Source organism: Solea solea, chromosome 16 (assembly GCF_958295425.1).
Source record: "Solea solea chromosome 16, fSolSol10.1, whole genome shotgun sequence".
Classification (NCBI taxonomy): Eukaryota; Metazoa; Chordata; class Actinopteri; order Pleuronectiformes; family Soleidae; genus Solea; species Solea solea.
Window position 1 is genome coordinate 12,551,953 of NC_081149.1, and position 20,365 is coordinate 12,572,317.

Sequence of the window (20,365 nt, forward strand, 5' to 3'; positions counted from 1 at the left end):
GCTTCTCGTTCACGACAGTGTATTTAGCAGTAAACAATGACATGCTCATCTGATTCCCCCTGTTTGACAACAGGCACACACTCGTGAGTGATGTTTATTAACTACACGCATTGCGAGCGTGACAGTAGGACCCAAATACTTGTAACACCCGTGGCGTATTTCCGGCGGATGCAACTGGTCAGCTGCGCTGTATTACAAGGCTTCCTGGTTCGCCAATGAAACATATGCTGTTTCTCTGCTGTGTTATTCAGCATTATCATCATCATAGGTTTCATTAGACACGATCCGGTGTGACCGCAGCCACGAACATGAACACGGAAAAGGACTTCTCGCCTCTGACACCCAACATTGTCCGGGCTCTGAATGACAAACTGTACGAGAAAAGGAAAGTAGCCGCGTTAGAGATCGAGAAACTGGTGCGGGAGTTTGTGGCTCAAAACAACTCTACACAAATCAGGCATGTGATCCAGATCCTGGCGTCGGAATTCGCCCTTTCCCAGCACCCCCACAGTCGCAAGGGGGGTCTCATTGGTTTGGCAGCCTGCTCTATCGCACTTGGTAAGGACTCTGGTCTGTATCTGAAGGAACTTATTGAGCCAGTGCTCACGTGTTTTAATGACTCAGACAGTCGTCTGCGCTACTATGCCTGCGAGGCCCTCTATAATATAGTCAAAGTAGCAAGAGGAGCTGTGCTGCCTCACTTTAACCTGCTCTTTGATGGTCTCAGCAAGCTTGCTGCAGATCCAGATCCCAATGTGAAAAGTGGCTCTGAACTCCTGGACAGACTGCTGAAGGACATAGTGACAGAGAGTAACAAGTTTGACTTGGTGGCATTTGTTCCCTTGCTCAGAGAGAGAATTTATTCCAATAATCAGTATGCCAGGCAGTTCATCATATCCTGGATCCACGTTCTGGAGTCAGTGCCGGATATTAACCTGTTGGACTATCTCCCTGAGATCCTGGATGGGCTCTTCCAAATCTTGGGAGACAACAGCAAGGAGATCCGCAGGACGTGCGAGGTGGTGCTGGGGGAGTTTCTGAAGGAGATTAAAAAGACTCCATCCAGTGTGAAATTTGCCGAGATGGCCAACATCTTGGTCATCCACTGCCAGGTTGCAGATGAGACCAAACTAACTAATGACCTGATCCAGCTGACTGCTATGACCTGGATGCGAGAGTTTATTCAGCTTGCAGGCAGAGTCGTGCTCCCTTACTCCTCTGGAATTTTAACTGCAGTGCTGCCTTGTCTTTCTTATGATGACAGAAAGAAAAATACTAAAGATGTGGCCAGTGCCTGTAACTACAGTCTGATGAAACTGGTGACCCCTGAGGATGATGAGGATGAGGAGGAGGAGAAAAGTGGAAGTACAGGCTCACCATCAAGGGAAGATGGCCAGCCCAAGACGGAAGCAGACAGCAATGATATGCTGAATGCATCACAAGAATCTGTTGGTTTCAGTAACATCAGCTTCTTCACTCCAGCAAGCTCTGACAGGCCGCATGTAACTTTGGACCTGGATGGCATTGTTCAGGTGCTGGACCGCCATCTCCACGACTCCTCAACTGGCATGATGACTCGTATAGCTGTGCTCAAATGGCTCTACCACCTCTACATCAAAACACCACGTAAAATGTTCCGCCACACTGACAGTTTATTTCCCATGCTGTTGAAAACACTGTCTGATGAATCTGATGAGGTGATACTGAAAGATTTGGAGGTGCTAGCTGAGATAACATCGTCTCCTGCTGGCCAGACAGACCAAACTGGGTTCTGCGATGGCACCGACAGCAAACTGGAGCTCAAGGTCCCAGAGGGTGCAAAGCCAGGACAGCAGCTTAGCACAGGTTCCAAAGCAGTGGACTCCTCTCCCTCCACTCCGAGTATGAACTCCTATTTTTACAAGTTCATGATCAACCTGTTGAAACGCTTGAGTCAGGAGAGAAAGCTTCTGGAGAACAGAGGAGCTTTCATCATCAGGCAGCTGTGTTTGTTGCTTCATGCAGAGAATATCTTCCACTCCATGGCTGACATCTTGTTGAAGGAGGAAGACCTCAAATTTGCCTCCACTATGGTTCAAACACTTAACACCATTCTGCTTACTTCTGCTGAGCTCTTCCAATTACGCAACCAGTTGAAAGACCTGCGCACCCAGGAGAGCTGTGCTTTGTTTTGCTGCCTCTATCGCTCCTGGTGCCACAACCCTGTGGCCACTGTGTCACTCTGTTTTCTCACACAGAACTATAAACACGCCTATGACCTCATCCAGAAGTTTGGAGATTTAGAAGTAACAGTGGACTTCCTGATGGAGGTAGACAAACTGGTACAGCTCATAGAAAGCCCCATTTTCACCTACTTGCGCCTGCAGCTCCTAGATGTGGAGAACAACCCTTATCTGATTAAAGCACTGTATGGTCTGCTGATGCTGCTGCCACAGAGCCAGGCCTTCCAGCTGCTCTCCCACCGCTTGCGGTGCGTCCCTAACCCAGAGCTCATGAGGACTCTTGATGAGTCCAAGTATATGGACTCCAAACAACACGTGGCCTCCAAACGGGCCTCCCACATGCAGATGGATTTCAATGAGCTGCTCCAGCATTTTGACCATGTCCAGAGTAAACATCTAGAAGTCCGACACCAGCGCTCTGGACGTGCCTCAGATTATCCTGACAGGAAGCTGATGTGAAATCATTGTCCCAGAGTGACCTGAGATTGGTAAAAGCAGCAGAAGGATGAAGGAAATTGTAAAAGTTATACTATAAGAGTCTATTAAGATGCTGTTAGCCAAAAAGTATTAAGAGATTTTGATTTGAAAACTCTCTCCTGAGAGAAGCACTGTATATACAGAACATAAATAACAGTAAATAACTAGCTGCAAATGTTTGTGCTGGTTTAATTATGCTGGAAACTGGTTTAATTCACCAAACTGTTCTTGATTGAAGAAGAATTGGAGAGTGTACATATAATTCCTTGTATAACATGACACGTGGTGGCGATGACATGGCCATATCCTCCGTTTAAGTGATGCCCTCTCATCAGCTGAGTTTCCTTTCCAGCTAAATGAAATGTTCACAGTATTTCACATGTAGCTGACATGCGTCTCAGTATTAAATGTCACACTTCTGTCATTTAATCCTCATGTGAACCACAGTATTTTCACAGCGTATCCTTCTGAGCACTATGAATAGGGCATACACTCCTTGTTGACTTGATCACATGTCGGTCAGAAAATACATTTTTGTGTGTAAAATTTTGACACTGCTGAACTGAGATTTTAAACTTTGCAAACTGTAGTTGACCGATCAATGTCTGGATAGACACATATTGTTAATGCTATTTCTTTGTTATTAGCTCCTCCAAGCTGTCTTATATTTACTGCAACTAATACGTAATTCTATTTGTTTGTGCACTGTTGTGTCTTGCATTCCAAAAAAATAAATAAATCACACTTTTGTTGTTCCTGTGTGAAAATTAATGTTAAAACCAAGAATAAATTTTTTTTTCATGTTAATACATTGCACAAAATCTAGTAGAAATATTGGATGTTTGTGAGGAGAAGAAAGCAGCATATACATTGGAGTTACAAGTATGAGCTTAGTTTTACTGCATAACATTAATTTTAAAATAGTCCAGTCATAATCTTTTGCTCTTGATTTATGACTGTAATTAGTCTCATTATACATCCAGCTTGACATGAAGGCTGCTCATTCAATTTGATTCAGTTTCTTTTTTTTAAACAGGCTTTGTTGTAGTTGTTATAAACTGCATTGAAGCAAATGCATCATTGCATTTTTGCAGTGGTCTTCAAGAATTTGGCTTGACATCTCAGCTAAAGTTTCCTCAAACTAAAAACCAATAAAAATGAACACTCTTTTCTGTACGAGGTAAGACATTTAACTTAAGTTTCAAATGTAAATAACACAAGGTGTACCTACAGTACTACTACTGTATAGGAATGAACGATGTAGAGCTTCTTTCTGCTAATTAAAGTAGCTAACTCACTTTTTTTTTGGCATTATCTGAACCTGAGTGAGCTATAAACTGAGTCTATCTCTCATCTACTTAAGGCCCATACATAGTTGACCCTTAGTACACATACTGTCTAATTTTTTGGTAGAGACATAGAAGTGCTGTATTCATTATGTATTTTATTTTACTGACAGACTGAGATCTGATATCAGCGTGTGGACGAGTCCTGCTGTGCTGTGTGAGGAGAATTGTTTTTCATTGTCCATTTATCCTCAGCAGCTTTGCCTTGAACAACATCAATGGAAGGATTGTTTCCCCTCTTTGTTGCTGATACAGAATCTGCTGCTCGCAGATCATGACTTCATTTGTTTTGCTGATACACCGTAGAGATAGCATTTAACTAAGATACGCTGAATAGAAATAGCAACACGTTTTTGTTTCTTCCTTGGAAAATGTGAGGAGCATGTACAGTATATGTCTGTGTAGATTTTTGCAAATTACCCCACAATATGCAGTGTGCAGTACAAATACAGAAGACATACTTGCACAGTGTTTTAGATAAGGGTGTATTTAGTTGTTCCCAATTTTTTTACGTGTTGAAAATTAATAATTAGCTTCATAAAATGTACAAATGTGCAACAGCCATATTGAAAACATCTGTTTCTAAGGACTCGCTGCTCTTCCCCCATGAGCTCAGAAATGTCTGCACTGCAGAAATGTGACTGTCAGTTCCTCATTATCTCTGTCTTTGCTGCTGTATCTCATTGAGAAGCCTGTCTACACACACATGCACAGATGTGTGTAAACATAAATCAACTGGGCAAAATCCATCTGTCTTTTCCCAATTAATTTCATTGCAGCATTGTTTCAGTTACCTACGTGAACCGCAACCGTTTCTTTTCAAAAGAACATGAATCTATCCATGGTGAACTCATGTGATAAAATATTAAAAAATAGAATTGTAATCCAAGAAATATCTGTTCTCTGTTTCATGCAAGTTGCCAGTGGCTCTATAGACAAAAAAAACCCAACATACTTCAATGTGGCCTTTGTCTAAAACATTTTCTTAAGTTTTAGATGAAACTATGTACTGTGAAAGGCAAACACTGGTCTACATAGAGATTCTTGTGGTGGGATCATGTTTCTCAAGGCATTTTTAATTTTTTTCCAAACTATTTTGGGTGCTGCATTGATTTAAGTAATCAAACTCCCATTGTACTGGATTGCAGTGCAAATAAGGTAAGCAAACTGTTGAATGCAGTATAAATACTAAAATCACAACATGTCATGTTTGTACATATGTTTGGAATAACCTCTTTAGCTTTTAAATTAAGTCAGTGGCGTGCTGGTTGAGGAATGCGAGTTTCCTCGGACTAGTATTTTTAAAAACATCCATGTTGTCCAACCATGCTGGAAAAACTAAACGTGATGGTGAAAAACACTCTCCTCAGGAAAACCTTTCCTTGCTCACAAAACGTCAGTCCAAATTGGTCACTTCTGTTTATTTTTATCTCCACCCTGACTCTTATTTTAGATGCGGTTCCTCCATAAACCTCTCATTACACTGACAGATTGTTTCAACGGTCGTCTCAAATAACTTGGTTGGTGGTCAAAGTATTGCTCCAAAGCAAAGGCTGTCCTAAGTGCAAATATTTCACTATCACTTCACTCTTCTGTCCGGCTTGTGTTACTCAGGATTCTCGTGATATCAGAGAGACAGTCTCTTACATGTGAAACCAATTTGTCATATTCAGAGAGGCGCAGTGTTAATTTGAGAATACACAGCGTGCATGCTCCACACAGCACTGTAAAATGGGATATGCCTTTAGGAGCTAAGGCATTAACACTTATTTCTGAGGGTAGGATGAGGTAGCCATCCAGAGCCATGGGAGGGGCCTGGGATCCTGCATTGCCATCAAAGTCCAGTGAAGAATAATGGCTACCAGACGTGCTCATACTGAAGATGACCTTTCCTGTCCAATTTGTGGACATATTCTCAGCCAGCCAGTTGTGCTCACTTGCAAACATAGATTCTGTAAAGCGTGTCTGAGAGACAGCTGGGACACACAAGGCAGTGGGGATTCACACTTCTGTCCTTTGTGTTGGCGCCGTTCCTCCATGGATCAAATAGTGGTGAGCACTCTGCTGGAGAAGACCTGTGAATCCTTCAAGTTAGAAAGAAGCAAGAATGATCCGGAAGCTTGTAAAGAACATGGAGAAAAGCTTACACTGTTCTGTTTGGAGGAACTGGAACCGATCTGTGAGGTTTGTGGGAAAGCAGCTGCACACAGAGGACACAGACTTTATCCCATAGGAGAAGGTGTTCATGACTGTAAGGTAAGCATGTTGATCAACCTTATATGTACAGCACATTGTTAGGAAATCTTGCCTTGCCATAATCCCCATCCCTCCATAATCCTAAATTGGACAATAATTGTGAAATTGAGGCTTCCTCTAAAAATGGGGTATTCCATAATTTGACAATCATAATAGTCTGATTTCGATTTTTTATTTTCTTTCTACCTCTGTGATTCTCCAAACCTCATACAGACATGTGTCTGTGTTTGGCAGAGTTTATCAAACTTCTAAAAATAGATTTATATTTTTGGTTTGTCTTGCTGTTGAGGTCCTGAAACCTGACTCCCACAGGGTTTCTGTGATGCTGCATTCATATTACTCCTGTCCTCCTCTGCCCTCTCCTGACATCTTAATTGAACCTTGCTCTACTGTGTCCTCACCTGCACTATCAAGATGCATATGCCCGTTTTTGCTTCTTTTGCTAAGGCATTCAAACATTTACCCCCGGCCACTGACGCCACTTTACAGTATTGTATTTGCACGGAATGCTTCCATGGTAGAGTATGTGGCAGCTGAAAGCCCCACATTATACTGACAGCTTGGCCACCTGCCAGGCTGACCTTTTTTTGAAATGTTGATGCCATGTCAATGTCATTGTAGGAGGAACTGAAGAGTGCTCTACTGCCTTTGAAAGACAAGTTGCAGCTGTACAAGAAGGCAAGAGTGGTCTGTGAGGAAATGGTAGAACATGTTAAGGTACCGTTACTCCCACCACTACCAAAACGTTTTGTTGAGCCCTCCAGAGTGCAATGATTACCCATCAATCATTTCTCTTTCCAGAGTCAGGCTGAACATACTGAAGCCCAGATCAAAGAAGAATTTGAAGCCCTCCATCAAATCCTAAAAGAACAGGAGGCTGCAAGACTTTCCTCTTTAAAGGCAGAGGAGGAGCAGAAGAAACTGATGATTAACCAGAGAATTGAGGAGATGAATGATGAAATGACATCTCTCTCCAACACCATTCGATTAGTAGAACAGGAGATGAGTTCAAATGACATCCCATTTCTTAAGGTAGATAAGACAGATGCTTCAGACAAGTGTATGACAAATCCTAACCCAATTGCTTTGAAATTCATATGCGCATCAATTTATTAAGGCTGTTTTCATATTTTCAGAACTACCAGGAAACAATAAAGAGGTAAATGTTATGGATACAAACTAATTCGGCTTTACCGACACAATTCTCATCAGCTAACTCTTTGAGTTTATTTTCAGGACCTGGCAGACTTCTCTTGATCCGCAAATTATTTCAGATGCTCTGATTGATGTATCCAAACACTTGGGCTCATTAAAATATAAAATATGGGAGAAGATGAAGAGTATCATCAAATATAGTGAGTTCATCTAACAATAAGATTCCGTGTCTTGTTGTTCGGTTATCTGTCATATTACTGACTTGCTCCCTTTCCCCTCTTTGTTGAGATCCTGTGGTTCTGGATCCAAACACAGCAGCAAGCTGCTTTGTCCTCTCACCAGATCTCACAATGGTGCAGAACTCTACCCAGATTTTCAAACTGCCGGACAACCCAGAACGCTTTGACGTCAGTGCAGAGATGCTGGCTGCTGAGGGCTATTCCTCTGGACGTCACAGTTGGGATGTGGAAGTGAAGGACAACACCTACTGGGTGGTGGGAGTCGCCAGCGGCTCCATTAACAGGAAAGGAAAGCATGTGCTGACGCCGGCAGAGGGGTTCTGGACTATTCGGTTCAGGAATGGAGAGCACAAGGCCTGCACAGCACCATGGGAGCCACTAAACATGAGTAAGAAGCCAGAAGTGGTTAGAGTGTCTTTAGACATAGACCGAGGCAAGGTGTCCTTTTATGACCCCAGAGAAAGAGCGCCTCTCTATACCTTCATGGATGTCATCACACCCAAAGCCTTTCCTTACTTTTGCTCTGCCTGCAAAGAGCATCCACTTAGAATTCTTCCCACAAGGATATCCTTGTCAACAGACAATTAATTCACCTTAAACAAAGATCACCACAATGAACAAGTTATAACACTACTTTAATAAGAAACTTCTAAAGGCACTTTTTAAGAATAACTGATGCAAAGATGTTTTAAAATATTTAATCTGAGTTAAAACAAACATAGTCTGGAAGATCTGATACTGTAAAATGTTTTACAATCTTGAACAGCCATATTACTACCATGATAAGATTTTTACAGAAAACAAATGGGACCTCAGGCTTGCATGGCAAAGAAAAGCATATGAATGAAACACTGGTGCAACGTTTCATACAAGGCACATATTATATGCGTCTTTGCAAACCCATACCACTGTTCTTCAAAAGTTTAAATAGTTCATGGGAGATTAGTTTTCCATTGCAATCAAAAATAATCTACAGTTAGTGTTTGTTTTAGTAGCCAAGTGCACAGCATGCTGCAGTCCGGTCTTTGAGTTTCATCCAAACACATGGCAGTAACTCCATATCACGCAAGTATTGCCTAAACTTAAACAGAACTAAACTTGCAGCATGATTCATATGTGGGTAAAATACCCTGTAACAACATATACTTTGAAACTACCTGTGTTGTCCTAACCACCTTTATTACAACATACTCCTATGTCAAGTTGGTTGTGGGAGATGCCAGTGTGTGTGGTGAGGCTTTATGGCTTTGTGAGGTGTTTAATAAGTAAAAAGAAACGATTAAAGGGAAAAAAATGCCCTCACATTGTCTCCTGGTGTGTTACTTTTACAGTGTTAAAGATCGTCGGTAACAGTACTCCATTTATGTAACTTGTTCTCTCAAATTTGATCTTTAAGATGGTTAAAATCCAGGCAGTTAGTGCCAAGACTGACTGAATCCAGCACCAGAATAAGCCTGGTATGTGTCTTACCAAGGCAACTTGACCCTCTTTCTATGGTCTCCATGTCATAGAGACATTCTTCCCTCCACTATGGCAGTGTATAGCTCCTCATCTATAACCTCATAACGTGCAGCACGGGAGTTCAAAAAGTAGATCGTGTCAGATGTGAGACGTGGGTCACATCCCTCCCTCTGCAGCCTGGTTTTCTGAATTTTAAATGTACCTATGCAGGAATGTAGGGACACAGAAAATATATTAGATTTTTAAAATTGTATTTGAAATTACTGGTGATGATCAGTATCTTTATGAACTTTATGAACTCAGTCAGGATAATGGGACAGTTTACCTGTGGTGTCCACTTGTGGGGAGATTCGCAGGAACACAGGGCGAGCATATGGAGGAAGAGCTCGCTGGACTTTCTGCAAGAAGTCATTGCAGTCAAAACTTCCCGTCACGTCTGCAATGGCAGCCATGCCTGCCTTACCTTCCACACCTGATAAATGTCATGGAGAGAAACGGTTATCATGTGTCAAAACACACAGTTCAAGTAATGGAACATTTATGTTCACAATATGATGCTAAAAGCAATACGTTAAGAGTCACCTGGCACTGCCACACCATACACTGCCACATCAGTCTGACTTAGAAGACTGCTGAGTATGCCCTCCACTTCAGTGGTGGAGACATTTTCCCCTCTCCAGCGGAATGTGTCTCCGCCACGGTCCCGAAAATACATGTATCCCAGCTCATCCATCACTAGCACGTCACCTGTAGTAGACACACAAACACAACTCCATGTCTAAAGCAATTACCCCTATCACTGACTAAGGAAGCTTTGCACTCAAACATGTGGAAATTTGTTTCAAAACATTAAACATTCACTGCATTTTCTTACAAACAAATACTGCAAGCTAGGTTACTAATGCGATATTACTAATATACAACTGCAAAAATAAATGTTAACCTGATAAATATGCTGAGTCATTTAGCTTGAAGACACTGTGAGCTATCTTCTCCCTTGTAGCATCCTGATTAGCATAGCCATCGAAACGTCGTAGTGGGTCCTGCTGGTTGATGCGACCCACTAGAAGCCCTGGCTCCCCTGCAAAACAAGGAATCGGCTAAAACAGTGCTTTCAGACCATCAACTCAGTTAACAAACAAATGATATGTCAAGCAAAGTCACTGTTGTATTAGTCACCAGGTTGGCAAGGCACACAGAGTCCCCGGCTGTCGCGAATTAGCTCCATGTTGTCCTCATCCACCCTCACCAGGCGAATGGGGTACACATAGGGGACAATACGACTGTTGAATCCACAGGCTCCCACCTGACGTAACAAAATGAATTAAAAATCACATGATTCACATCCAATGCACATCATCAGTGACGGCAAAGGGGATCTTTTTCCTTGCTGACCTTGCCATCAATGTTGGCAATGCTGCAATTGCACTCAGTGGCTCCATAGAACTCGCCAATCTGTGCCACGGCAAAACGCTCTGTGAAGGCCTCCCACACACTGGGGCGCAATCCATTTCCCACTGCCAGCCGAACTTTGTGGCCCTTTTCTGACGGCCGCACTGGCTGAGACAGGAGGTAGCGGCAGATTTCCCCAATATACTGCACCACCTGTGAGGGGAAAATGTGTTTCGTTTTGGTTTTCTTTTTAAATAAATTTTGGCTTTACAAATTTGAAATCATCATTTTAAATTGTGATAAAGTGATATTTTCCACATAAGCTCTTACAGTGCAGTTGTATTTAATGCAATCTTCCCAGAAACGGCTAGCAGAAAATTTCTTCTTCACAACCACTGTGAGGCCATGGATCAGACTCTGTCCAACTCCCATGATATTACCTGGAAAGAAGGGTGATCTCATATTTCAGTTTTGCAAAACTAAGGCAGAAAACTGTAGTCTCTGGAAGCTTGAAGCTATGTCGCATACCTGCCGAGTGATAGAGTGGGAGGCAGTCGTAGATGATGTCATCAGGACTCATGCGAAAGGCAAGATATCCAAAAGCAGCAATTCTGTAGTAACTGTCATTGTAAGACAGGAGAGATCCTCAAGCATGTATCATTACAAACCTGAAAGATGTTGCTTTGTTGTGTAAGAGTTGTGCAAGAAAACATACCGACTGTGCACCACAATGGCAGCCTTGGGCAATCCAGTGGTGCCAGAGGTGTATATATAAAACAGGCGGTCTGCAGAAGAGAAAGAAGCAGAGCATTACATTTGTTAAGGTGTACTCACAGCATTTCGTTCACCACAAAAATGCCATTGGTGAACCAAAAAAAAGGCAGACAAAATCCATCCCTGAGTTAATTTGATTATTTTTCCTGGGCACTACAGAAATGTAAGTTCCTATGAAGTGTATATCTCAGACTCACTTATTGATTTCGTCTTTGTATGACATTGTTATTAAGACAAACCAGTCCTTAATTTTTTACACCAGAAAAATGTCAGTATCTGTCTTGAATTCAAAATGATTCATATGTGTCAGAGTTTTGTGCAGCCAAAAATGCACGTCTCTACGTCTGAGTTAGATAAGCAATAAGCAAATAGACAGCAGATTGAGAACAATGAATTGCTATGAGCATATCCTTGGAATTTAGAACAGTGCAAAAAAACAAAACATGATTACAGAAAATAGTCAGGCGAGAGGGTAATGAGTAATGTATAAGTGAAATGAAACTACTCATTACCATACTGGTTAAGTGTCAAAAAGAGTAAGGTGATAAGGTACTCACCGTTCATGCCTTTGGGCGGAACACAAGGGGAAGGGGGGTGTCTCGATGCAGAGGCCAAAGCTGGGTCCAGAGGTTGAGCACCCAACGAGGTCATATGTTCTGCACTGAGGTCTCCTGTACAGAACCGTACCATAGACTGGGTGATGGAAGAGTTGACTTCCAACATGGCTGACAGAGAGACAGAGAGAACATCAGACAGGTCAGATTAAGCGCTGCAGTGTGCTACATCAAACTAAACATAGGACATTAATGTTTGTAAGATAAAATATGCAGTGGAAGGAATTTGTTCATTGATATGAAGGACAATCTAAAAGGCATGTCATTTCTGAAGCCATGCTATGTGGAAGCGGAAAATAAAGAAAGGACAGAAGGAGAAATCAATCAACTCACATGATGTCACAGATAACACAGATCTTTGAGGAAGTTGATTCTATTTCTATTTCACTCTATTTCACTTTAACTTGAAACAGTGATAAAATAAATTAAATTTTGGTTCATTTGAAGTGGTAAGATATTTTATTTCGTAAAGTATTTCATGAATGAACCCTACGACTGACAAAGAATAAAAAATCAGCAGCTTTTCCCATATTACAGATTCTTACCATTAGCAAGCTCAGCTCCGAATACAATAGCCCGAGACCCTGACACCCCGACGCAGTGCAGGAGGGAGTCATGGCGCAGGTTGAAATTAATGAGGGCAGCTTCCACCCCAACCTTGGCCAAGCCTAGCCAAAGTGCCACCAGTAAGGGTCTGCTTTCCATGAAGAGGGCCACCACATCCCCAGAGACCCATCCCTGACCTCTGGCCCAGTGGGCCACTGCATTCGACAGCTCGTCCAGCTGGGTGAAGGTCCATGTTTCCCCTGTTGCCTCATAGATCAGTGCTGGTTTGTTTGGGTGACGTTTCACCGTCCGAGCGAAGATGGAAGGAATGTTGGATCCATTTCGCACATAACGCCATAACGCTAGCTTCACTCTCAACAGTACATACAACCCACTGATGAGGAAATGAGAAAAAGGAGAAATTAGGTTGTACAGTAAAGTGCACCAGGAGCATCAAAACATAATTCTATCATATTAAGCTTACTTGAGGTCTCTCTTGGCAGTGCGAGCTGCAATATAGAAGTATTTCCAGCTACTGGTGCCCAGATACACCCCAATTCCTGCTGCTAGACTCCAGGACCAGGACACCCCAAAGAGACGAAACAGTCCAACCGACCCCAGAGAGGCTGAGACACTTGCTGCATTGTGCATTCTTGTCATACCATAAGGTAAAAACATAAAAAAAACATCAGGAAAGAATGGGTGTAGTTGTAAGTCACGTAGGAAGCTGCACTACTGTAGTACAGGCTGGTGCAGTACAGTATATAAGAAAGTATGTTTTATGTGTAGCTTAAGGCCTTCAGATTAGAGGTGAAAAGATAAGGGTTTTTGATGGCCAATGCTGAAATCAGGGCAGCCAATAAACAATACGATGCTGAGTTTTTATCTTGCCAACACGTTTAGCTTGTTTTCTTTTTTCCACCTTCTTCCCAGAGCGGTAACTGGATAAATGATTATGGGTGGAACTTCCGCAGCACAACAGTTAGTTAATTCTTTCCAGTGGCAAAACATGGTGGCTGCAGCTGTGTGGCTGCACCTGCAATGCATGAGGATCTTGATGCTGAAACTAAAACCCATGCTTGGTGTTGTGGACACTAAGGCTTTCACTTGTCTCTGTCTGACTATAGATACATAAGACTGTGTGCCATCTGCTTTGACAAAACACAACTGAGCTTATTGCTGTGTACATACTGATATTACTGCATTCAGTTTAACATAAAATGTATGTTGTCCTAATCATAATTTGGGTGAAATTGACACTTTATATTGCAAATTTAACCATCAAGGGCAGGAATTCAGAGTCTTTATTCTAAAAAAAAATGACCTCATTCAAATAGATTCTGTTGCTAGAACTGACCATTTACTGACATACGTTTGGTTTGAAAATGAAAATAAAACACTGCGGTAGAAATCGATTGCCAAGTTTGGAGAGTAAAATGTCAATTTTTGACCTTTTATTCTTGGTATAGCACAATTTGTGTCTTTGTAACAACTTGGTGATTGAAGACAATGTCCACATTATCACCAGGCAAATAGTGTGCAGCACACAAATGTCTCTCTTTTTTATTTCTGACTAAAGAAGTTTTAAGACACTAGCAGAAGTACTTAAAAAAAAAAGATACAGTTTCTAAATTAGTATTTTTAGTACAAGATCGAATAGATGAACAGAAAAAAAATGATGAAGAAGCAGTGATTTGGCCCGATATTTAATTGCATAGAAATGATTTGCTAAAATGACTTCATTCCTTTTCAAGTGTAACAGGTGATATTCCCACATGTCCCCACTTGAATTTCACAATCGCTGTTATCATGGGCGATAGGAATATGTTGGGTAAACGAAATATTACATTCACAAAATATTAAATCCAAAATCAGGTAAATGAAAAGCTTAACTTTGTTGAACAAACTTTTGAATAAAAACACAATATGTTGCAGTGCACTTAGCAGCATGTACCAAGTTTCAGAGAGCAAAATCAGTCGATATAATGATATGTGGGGGGAAAATACCGAGGTGATTATCACCACGAAGCAATAACATGTGTCTGAACTCACATTTAAGCAGTGCACACAATCTGACGCCATGCCGGGTTACATAAACGAGCTTCATTAACTTTCACAGCAAACCCCCAACAACTTACCTACGAGTCAATAGACAGCAGCGGCGTCACCTTTCACCCACTAACCCCGCCGGTTGTCACGACTTGTGACTTGAGCGGAAAATGACGAAGTGAAATTACGCACTCATAGACGGTGTACAACGACGTCAGGCCAGCCGGTAGTTTGTAAGAGTTACAGCAGTTTTGCAGTTCAGCGCGCGATTGCAGTTGTGGAGTACGAACATTTACATACACGCTATGCACGGAAATATGTCGGATCTATGTGAGAGACTCTTATGGACAGACAGCTACGGAGGATAGCTCGTAATTTGGGCAAGATTGACGGGGCTAACGGAAATTAGAATGGGCGCAAGCTTGAGCTGAAAGATTCGGGGCTATTTTCTGTTCTCCATGTTGAATCCAGTCCCTGCCAAGGAAGCACCGCCCAACCCGGCAGCCAGCCTCACACAGCAGCGCTACCATTCGTCAACCATGGTGCTCGTCAAGCCTTTCTCGGTTTTAATTGGACAATATTAACCCCGCCCAATTGCGAAGCCTTCTGATTGGCTTGTGGCTGCAAATGAGATACCCCCCACCCGAACTTTTTGGAGACCGATGGATTGTAGCTACTCACACCCTTAAACTGTGGCAAAACATTTGTACTTTTGTTGTGGATAATATCATCTGTGACTTTTTGTTTTCCTAAATGATAATAATAATAATAATAATGATGATGTAACAATAATAATAATAATAATAATAATAATTCACAAATTCATATTTATGAAGAGAAATAACCTTTTTTTGTGTTTTCTTGAAAGGTGTAATGACTATAGATTTGTGCTCCCATTTCAAAATGTATTTATAAATACATATTTTGTTTTCTTATGTCCCCTCGCTTCTTCTTTCATCTGCTTAATAGGGTTTAACTTATTTTATTTGTATTTTGTATACATGTTATCTATTTGTTAATTTCACACTGTTTAACATTTGTCAATATTTAATAATAATAAAAAAATGTTACAGCAGCATGTCATCAGGTACTTTCATGTCTAGTGGATACGATTATGGTAAAGATATTTCCATTTGGCAGAGATGCAATCTGAAATAATTTTACTGATATTTTCTGTGTACAATCACATGAATGTATGAATTGTTGTTGAGCCATTTATATTTAAATCATTAGTGGGTCCATATATTTAATGGACAAACAAAACGCCATTTGAGTTTTAATGATAACTGACCGCTGCTGCCACAGGTTCTCCTACATGCTTGATACCAAAAGCAACAGGGTCATTCTACACTGAATATCTGCACTCTTTGCAGCTAGTGTAGAAAGCACAACAGACTGAAAAGTGAGCAAGTAAATAATAGTAAATACAGCTTTATTTATTTATATAATTTTTAAACCCACAATTAGAAAGTGTTGCAGAGTTCATAAAAACAAATAATGTTAAGGTTAATGTGTGCTCTTACAAGGAGTGGGAGTCCGTTCCAAAGCAACTGAGCTTTGACACTGAGTGTCACTTTTCGATTTTAGGAGTGTATGGAACGGTAAGAAGGCTTATGGGTGATGATCTAAGTTGTCTGAAGGTCGAGTATGGTTGGAGGAGTTCTCTGATGAGATGAGAGGAGCATGGAGGGCCTTATCCGTTATGAGTACTAATTTGAAGTCAATTCTGAATTTGATGGGGAGCCAGTGGAGGGAGGCAAGGATGTGAGAGATATGCAATCTAGACAGGGCTTATGAGGAGCCTGGCTGCTGCATTTTGTTGAGTTTAGTGACAGTAGGGCTGCTTGCTGTCATATGAGAAGAGGGAACTACAGTGAGATGAAAGTGCGCAGTTGAATGAGGGAAAGCATGAGCTTCGTTTTTGCCAGCTTTTGTGGTTGGATTAAACAGTTTTGCACAATTGAAAAGCACAGCTCTCCTAAGTAAGATATAAACCCAAGGGTCCAGGATTTGATTCCAGGATGCCATACGTAAGCTCAGAAGAGTAAACCCATCTTGCGAATCACTTGAGGGGCTTTGGTTGATCTGCATCACAAGAATGTGGATCTATAATGCAAGATAGACACAGCACCAGTCATGATGATGATGAGGTTTATAGTCAGCTGTAATTTTTTATATTATGTTTTTGAAATACCTGACTAAAGGTATGATACTCACAAGAAAGGGACTCCAGCACACACAGGAAACCACAGTGATAACTGCCAGTTGGGCCATCATCTCCAGATCCAACGAGCAAAACAAAGAGGAAGTTGATGTGGACGGTGAACGACTGGTGCAGTGAGTTTTATTTACACCGTGGGAGCAAAATCTGGCTTGCAGTAATACCAGGCCACTCAGGATATTGCACAACAGGGAAAGAGTCAGTGCAGTGAGACCAAGACATGAAAAGGCCAAGATCAGAAAGGTATCCGCTGCAGACTGTGGTCTATGGATATTTAGGAAACACCATGTTCTGGGAAACTGGATTGTATAGGTGCCCAAGGAAAATAAAGGCAGAATTGCCAGGATGAATGCAACTGAAGAAAGAATTAACACAACACGCTGCACATGAGTCACTGTGAACATAGCAGCATGTGAAAAGGGCTGGGTGATGGCCACACAGCGCTCCACTGCCATCGCACAGCCCAACAGCAAAGGGCACAAGCCAAAAAACACCATACTCATCCCAAAGATCTGACAGAATGTGGTGGGCTTGTCAGCTTGCAGTGTATACCTCTGATCCCTGTGCAAATACAGAGCAAAAGCACCGAGGATCACATGACCTCCCAGGTCAGAAGATAGCAAAGCCACTATTAACAGCAGAAATGGTGCTTTTGATTGGTGGCGAAATCTGACATGGGACTTAGCCAAGATGCCCAGAGCCGTGAGGCTGGAGATGGCACCAAATGTCATAATGAAGCAGGACATCCCTATACCTGAAGGTCTGAGGGTCAGAGAGCTGCCATTGTTCAGCCAGGGATTTGGTTGTTCTGAAGAGTTGATATTCATGTTCTGGTGGAGAGAACATGGATAGAAAAAGTTAAAAGATAAATTAATAGACACATTGAAACAGCCTTACATTTCAGGACCCAGCATATGTGATGATTGCAGTAAAATAAAACAGTCCCTCTCTCACAATATATGCATTCTGGTCTAGGAATTAGTCACAAAAAACGTTATTTAAAATGTCTCTATATGGTGAGCATGGCATTTTGAACCGTAATGTTTATTTTAACTAAAATGTAACAACATTTATTGGTGAAATTGCACATTGCAGCTGAATATTTCCTACCTTCCAGGTGTTTGGGTGAACCTATGTAGCTTTCAGTTAGCATCAAAACTCATGATGTTTAGTTTGTCCATTGTAAGCTATTGTAAAAACATGATGGTCTGAAATGGCGGCCTCTGTAGACCTGAGCTGACTTGGGATAATAACAACCAACAATTCATTAAATTAGGTGAATATACACTTCTAATAAATTAAGTAAAAAGTAAAAAGCTTTGAATGGTTCAAAGGCACTGATGTTTTAGTGTCATTAGTGGCTAAATCATGGACAGAAGGACAACAGAGAAGTCCCAAATGCAAACGTATGTACCAGTGCGACACTGGACATTCTTGACTGGCCAGCTTAGAGACTGATTGCGACAGGTTGTCTGGCAATTCACATAGGATTTAGATCTTAATTAGAGAAAACGTTGCAAGTAATAATGCCAAGGAGAGTGTTAAGCCCTGCTGAGCCCAGAGAGTTATTTGTTTCTGCCTATTACAAAAGTACATCCACACAGAAGTGTTTCCTTCAAAAATAAGACTGGTTGTCAGTGTCCAGCGATGTGTTTCATGAAGTGTGTCTCTTAGGGCGGACTGTCTCAGTAAAATTTGGATACATCTACAGAAACATTCTTCACCTTAGTAGAGTTCATTGTTTCACAAAGCCATTTCTTCTTAGGTGTGTGGATGGACATCTGGTTTAAAGTGCTGCCCTGTTGCTAAATGTGTTTTATTACTCTGTTAAGATAAGTTAGATAGCATGACAAAGATAATTCTTTTAAGATCACTTATCTTCCCAAAAATGGACATGCTCCACTGCTCCTCCTAGTGTCTACTCTGTTAACTATTAGGTCATAGTAGTAGAAGTTAGCAGTATACAAATTAAAAGTGTAGCTCCAAAAAGAGATAAAATGCCCTTGATGGAGAGTGTGGGTTAATGAGCTGTATATTGAGGACAATATCAGTAACAAAAGTACATTTTCAAAACATCAAGGCTGTTTCTCAACATCTGTTGGTTTGCCTTCTGCTGAACACAAACAGAAGATGTTCAAGATATAATGAGGAATGCCTTGCTCATGTCAGGGCAGCACTATATAAGTATCTCTGGATCACATTTTCCATGCTGGATCACTCCAATCCCAGTTTTCCCAGATAATCATTGTCCTATATGTTTCATTTTTTACATATGCATCCCTTCAGTGCTAAATGATAGTTATGTGTTTGTTCTATGAAGAGTAAATTAGACTTACCGTCAGCTGCCTCTGCATGAACACAGGATATTTTGAGGTGGCTCAGAATAAACGAAAACGACAAATGTCTCTCTCTCTTGTCTGACGAGCTGCCTGATTTGCCAGAATTACTCATCAGTGCTATCCACATTTGCTCTCACTCCCCTCCCCTGGTTTCCCCGTGACTCCCTAACTATTTTTTTTCTCCCGGGTCTGGTTTTTCTCTCTTTCTCCAAAGGCTCTGCAGTTAATTTATCCCACCATGCTGTTGATGTGTTCCTTTCATCTCCTGTGTTGATATAATCTCTACTGTAATTTGCCTCTAAAAACAGACGGACAACAGGGATCATGATACATTTGTGTCTATATCCCAGTCACAAACAACACATCAGAGTAGTTTGGAAGATCAGGATGATTATTAGATGCTTAAAGAGTTTCTGGTTTACTTGTGGGATACTGTTCCCAACTTTGCTCTGACAGATACAGTTAGGCCCAGAAATATTTGGACAGTGACACAATCTTCATGATTTGGGCTCTGCATGCCACCACATTGGATTTGAAATGAAACAACTACAACGGTTGCAGACTTTAAGATTTAATTCAAGGGGTTGAACAAAAATATATGATTAAACATGTAGGAATTGTAGCTATTTTTATACAAACGCTCCTCATTTCAGGGGCTCAAAGGTAATTGGACAAATAAACATAACCCTAAGTAAAATGTTACTTTTCAATATTTTGTTGAGAATCCTTTGCAGGCAATGACTGCCTGAAGTCTGGAACCCATGGACATCACCAAACGCTGGGTTTCCTCCTTTGTGATGCTTTGCCAGGCCTTTACTGCAGCTGTCTTCAGTTGTTGCTTGTTTGTGGGTCTTTCTGCCTTAAGTTTTGTCTTGCGCAAGTGAAATGCATGCCCGATTGGGTTGAGATCTGGTGATTGACTCGGCCATTGCAGAATATTCCACTTCTTTGCTTTAAAAACTCCTGGGTTGCTCTTGTAGTATGTTTTGGATCATTGTCCATCTGTACTGTGAAGCGCCGTCCAATCAACTTTGCTGCATTTGGCTGAAACTGAGCAGAAAGTATATCTTTTATATTTTGATACACTTCAGAATTCATACGGCTGCTTCTGTCTTTTGTCACATCATCAATAAACACAAGTGACCCAGTGCCATTGGAAGCCATGCATGCCCATGCCATCACACTGCCTCCACCATGTTTTACAGAAGATGTGGTGTGCTTTGGATCATGAGCTGTTCCAATTCTTCTCCAAACTTTCTTCTTCCCATCATTCT

General features: G+C 41.4%; 4 protein-coding genes across 4 annotated transcripts; 2 read left to right on the top strand and 2 right to left on the bottom strand.

The window, feature by feature from the left end:
* Positions 1–40: 40 nt before the first annotated feature.
* vac14 (vac14 homolog (S. cerevisiae)) lies at positions 41–3,447 on the top strand. The gene has a single exon (XM_058654291.1). It carries the CDS (start codon positions 309–311, stop codon positions 2,679–2,681), a length of 2,373 nt encoding a protein of 790 aa, XP_058510274.1. The 5' UTR covers positions 41–308; the 3' UTR covers positions 2,682–3,447.
* Positions 3,448–5,556: 2,109 nt separating this feature from the next.
* On the top strand, positions 5,557–8,308 carry trim35-13 (tripartite motif containing 35-13). Its single transcript, XM_058653910.1, has 6 exons — positions 5,557–6,301; positions 6,923–7,018; positions 7,103–7,333; positions 7,438–7,460; positions 7,538–7,656; positions 7,745–8,308. Exons 1-6 carry the CDS (start codon positions 5,900–5,902, stop codon positions 8,281–8,283), a joined length of 1,410 nt encoding a protein of 469 aa, XP_058509893.1. The 5' UTR covers positions 5,557–5,899; the 3' UTR covers positions 8,284–8,308.
* A 71-nt stretch (positions 8,309–8,379) lies between these two features.
* On the bottom strand, positions 8,380–15,044 carry slc27a1a (solute carrier family 27 member 1a). The gene is made up of 13 exons (XM_058653909.1): positions 14,621–15,044; positions 12,967–13,134; positions 12,482–12,876; positions 11,880–12,047; positions 11,264–11,333; positions 11,077–11,168; positions 10,879–10,988; positions 10,552–10,761; positions 10,336–10,462; positions 10,100–10,237; positions 9,739–9,903; positions 9,482–9,628; positions 8,380–9,358 (listed from the first exon to the last, which is right to left on the bottom strand). Exons 2-13 carry the CDS (start codon positions 13,131–13,133, stop codon positions 9,201–9,203), a joined length of 1,947 nt encoding a protein of 648 aa, XP_058509892.1. The 5' UTR covers position 13,134; positions 14,621–15,044; the 3' UTR covers positions 8,380–9,200.
* A 384-nt stretch (positions 15,045–15,428) lies between these two features.
* Positions 15,429–19,232, bottom strand: ptger1c (prostaglandin E receptor 1c (subtype EP1)). Its single transcript, XM_058654211.1, has 3 exons — positions 19,089–19,232; positions 16,749–17,582; positions 15,429–16,637 (listed from the first exon to the last, which is right to left on the bottom strand). The coding sequence occupies exons 1-3, from the start codon at positions 19,104–19,106 to the stop codon at positions 16,323–16,325; spliced, it is 1,167 nt and encodes a 388-aa protein (XP_058510194.1). The 5' UTR covers positions 19,107–19,232; the 3' UTR covers positions 15,429–16,322.
* Positions 19,233–20,365: the final 1,133 nt, after the last annotated feature.